The following is a 3,667-nucleotide window of genomic DNA, read 5'->3' as shown; positions in this document are numbered from 1 at the left end:
CACACACACACACACACACACACACACACACACACATACACACACACACACACACACACACACACACACACACACACACACACACACACACACACACACACACACGTTGAAGATGTCTTTTTCTTATATGGCAGAAAGAAACACACGCGTAAACAACCTTCAACGGTGTGTGCAACAAAATTCACTTGACAGGCAGGCGTAGGTGTCACATCAAATTTGACCATGAGGTCGTCAGACATTAAACTCCACTCCACACACATCAGAAATCGCTGTCACTGACCTCTCTCTTTCTGTCGTCACCAGCCGCCCCGGCGTCAGACAACGATGACGTCATTGCTGACGGCCGGGTGGATGTGTGTTCAGATTTGACTTCCTGTGTCTCGGAGAGCGGGTGGAAAACCCTGCTCATCAGATGCTGGAACTCCGCTCTGAACCTGGTGCCGGTCAGACAGTACAGGTAGAAGTTGATGGAACTGCTGGAGTACCACAGGACATTGCTGGCTGCCCAGAACACCATGAACCTGGCCTGCACGATGGGCTCCTTGTTCATCACAGCCGCCCCCACAAAGGCCTCCACCAGAAAGTACACTGTTATCGGCGTGGTCATGAGCAAAAACGAGACACTGGCAGAAAGCAATGTCACAGTCAGTGAAGAGATCTTCTTTTGTCTGGAATCCTGAGCGGCTTGCTGCACAGGAAGGTGTTTGCCAGTTCTAACAGAGCCGACGAGCGTCCAGAGAAGAACGCAGTTGCTGATGACTAGCAAGAGGAAGGGCAGAAGGCAGAACTCGAACAAGTCGATCCAGGGCCAGACGACCAAGAAAAACCAGCCGTAGCTTTGGGACACAGCGATGGAGCAGCAGTCAAAGAGGTAGCTCTTGCACCGCTCCTTGTCCAGAGCCCAGCCGTAGAAGAAATGGCAGTGCATCAAGAAGAAGACAACCACCACCACGGCGGCCACAGCTCGCGACTTACCCCGGGTCCACACGGCGCCCAGGCGGTGAGGCCACAGCACGGAGGCCGCCCTCTGCAGGGTCAGCGCTACCAGCATCCAGGGGGACACGACCCCAGCGGTATACTTCACCACCTTGCACAGCTGGCAGGGCACGGAGCCAAGTTCCTCGATCAGCATCGTGCCGAAGACCTCCCGGAGCCAGATGGGCAGCAGACCCACCGTCAGCAGCAGCAGGTCGGACCACGCCATCACCTGGAAGAAGATCGTCAGGCTAGAGTCGGAGAACCGCCGCATGATCAGAATGATCATGAGGTTGCCGAAGACCCCCAAGAGCAGGGCGATGGGCGGGCCGACCCTCCAGATCAGGTAGACAGCGTTGTGGAAGGAGAGCAGTGTCTGTGCCAAGGCAGCGTCGTCACTGGAGGAATTCTGGATCGTGACTCCATGCCACCTGACATCCTCTGTGGTGCTCGCCATTCTGCTGCCTCTTTGACAGGGGCGACACTGTGGTGTGGTGATGTCTCAATACGGAACCACCCTTTTTTTGACAGTTCTCTGCGTTGAAAGCTGTAGCATATAGGTTAATATCAGTCGACGGTTCAGCTGTCAAAACGAAAAAAAGGCGATATGAAAACTAGTATGCGTACAATTATCAGTGCTGATCTATAATTTCAGTTCTAAACTTCATTCTTAGTTCTCAGTATTTACCCTTTGTATTTGGTCAGGCTTTGGATCCAAGGAAAATGAATCTCTTCCTACAGCTCATTAACAAAAACAATAATAACAAATGAATGATAAATGATTATGTATATGTGTTGATGATTTTTAGAAAATATTTAAGTTGGAATATCTCAACGGAGTTGTTTTTATGGATTTTTATTTATCACTGTTATTACTGTTTTAAATTGATATGCTAAATTCAATGAGACGTTTATTTCAGTGGATGCTGTCACGAAAAGATAAAAGCATGAACAACTGTGAAATGAGGGAGTTTCATTGGGACATTATTTTCAACATCCGTCGGTAAAGATCAAAATCAAGCTTTGATATAATATACACATTTAATGTGTCGTGCAGAAAGCTCATTTTTTCGTAATTTTCACGTTCAGTTTGAGGTTGATTCACTGCAATGATCACTTTCATGGCTGTGAAAAACATTAAATATGTTGATACAGTGCAGTGATCATTCTCATGGCTGGGAACTATGCTAAATATGTCACTGCAAACGTTGGTGTCAGTATCATCACTGTCGATATCTTCGCTACCGCTATCATCGTTGTCATAAGCGTCTTGTTGTCGTTATTCGTAGCGGTCTTTGGAACTGTGTTGCAAAAATGACCAGAAACTCAGACTGATAAATATAAGGGGCACTCCACCACGCTATCTCACACGTTTCAAGACAGGAATGTAGGGGAATGATCACGCCTTCTCCGCTACAAAGCGAAACAAAATATTTTCCAAGGATTTTTTTTTTTTTTTTTTTTTTTTTTTTTTTAGAAGACAGTGAATAAGATTAAACTGATCTCAATTAGAATTTGAAACCACCACTAACACTGGATAACGACACTGGAAAGACTGTATGCTGACAAGCACTGCTATATCCTGCCCCAGTCCCCCCCTTCCCACCGTTTCTGCCATCTCCCACACACTATATACATACCCTCTTAATTAAACACCGTTCACAGTAAAATGATGTCACACTCTTTTCATCGGCTAATAAACAGACGCCAAAGAAGAACAGGGGGAAAAAAGCAAAGGAATTTTCAATCCTTAAATGTGAAAATGTCTCTGTCTTTGTAACGGACGAAATGAATTTTAGCCTGGTGGGCTGTTTACCGTCGAGCAGCTGACGACGTGTTAATGCTAGTTTGGAAGTTGGCCAAGAACGATCTATATCTTTATGGTTGGTGGATTACATAGTTTAAATATAAATCAATGTCCCCTAGCAAACATGTCTTTTTGCACACACACACACACACACACACACACACACACACACACACACACACACACACACACACACACACACACACACACACAAGTGTACCTGTGTTTGTATATATACATATGTACGCAAGAGAAAAAAAAGTGTGTGTTTGTGTGTGTGTGTGTGTGTGTGTGTGTGTGTGCGCGCGTGTGTGGTTGTGTGTGTGTGTGTGTGTGTGTGTGTGTGTGTGTGTGTTGTGTGTGTGTGTGTGTGTGTGTGTGTGTGTGTGTGTGTGATTTTTATAATCGTGTTCATATGTGTGTCTGTGTGTACGTGTGTTTGTATATATACATATGTATGCAAGAAAAAAATTATCTGCGTGTATATATATATATATATATATATATATATATATATATATATATATATATATATATACATTCACAGAGATGTGTGTGTGTGTCTGTGTGTGTGTCTGTGTGTGTGTGTGTGTACAAAGTGAGAAAGAGAGAGATATGTGTGTGCGTGCATGCCTACGTATGTGTGCTTGCGTGCGTGCGTGCGTGCATGTGTGTGTATTTGTGTGTATATGTGTGTGTGCGTGTGTGTGTGTGTGTGTGTGTGTGTGTGTGTGTGTGTGTGTGTGTGTGTGCGCTGGTGCGTTCGCGTATACGTCAACGTACAATAGCATTGTGTCGTTCAAGTGGAGGGTTAATTAATTTTTGGTGATTTGTTATTTTCCTACTATATGCCATTAATTAAGCGAAGGCGTGGCATGTCCATGC

The 3,667-nt window shown here is 45.2% G+C and overlaps 1 protein-coding gene across 1 annotated transcript; it reads right to left on the bottom strand.

Annotated features, from left to right (window-relative positions):
• Positions 1-259: 259 nt before the first annotated feature.
• Positions 260-2,820, bottom strand: LOC143282211 (sex peptide receptor-related protein 2-like). Its single transcript, XM_076587813.1, has 2 exons — positions 2,792-2,820; positions 260-1,522 (listed from the first exon to the last, which is right to left on the bottom strand). The coding sequence occupies exon 2, from the start codon at positions 1,430-1,432 to the stop codon at positions 260-262; it is 1,173 nt and encodes a 390-aa protein (XP_076443928.1). The 5' UTR covers positions 1,433-1,522; positions 2,792-2,820.
• Positions 2,821-3,667: the final 847 nt, after the last annotated feature.

This window comes from Babylonia areolata, chromosome 5, assembly GCF_041734735.1.
Source record: "Babylonia areolata isolate BAREFJ2019XMU chromosome 5, ASM4173473v1, whole genome shotgun sequence".
Taxonomy (NCBI): domain Eukaryota; kingdom Metazoa; phylum Mollusca; class Gastropoda; order Neogastropoda; family Buccinidae; genus Babylonia; species Babylonia areolata.
Note: the sequence above shows the minus strand (reverse complement) of the source record. Positions and strands in the feature narration are given on the sequence as shown.

Coding starts and splice junctions, on each gene's coding strand:
- LOC143282211 (XM_076587813.1), bottom strand. CDS start 1,432: ATGGCGAGCACCACAGAGGATGTCAGGTGGCATGGAGTCACGATCCAG.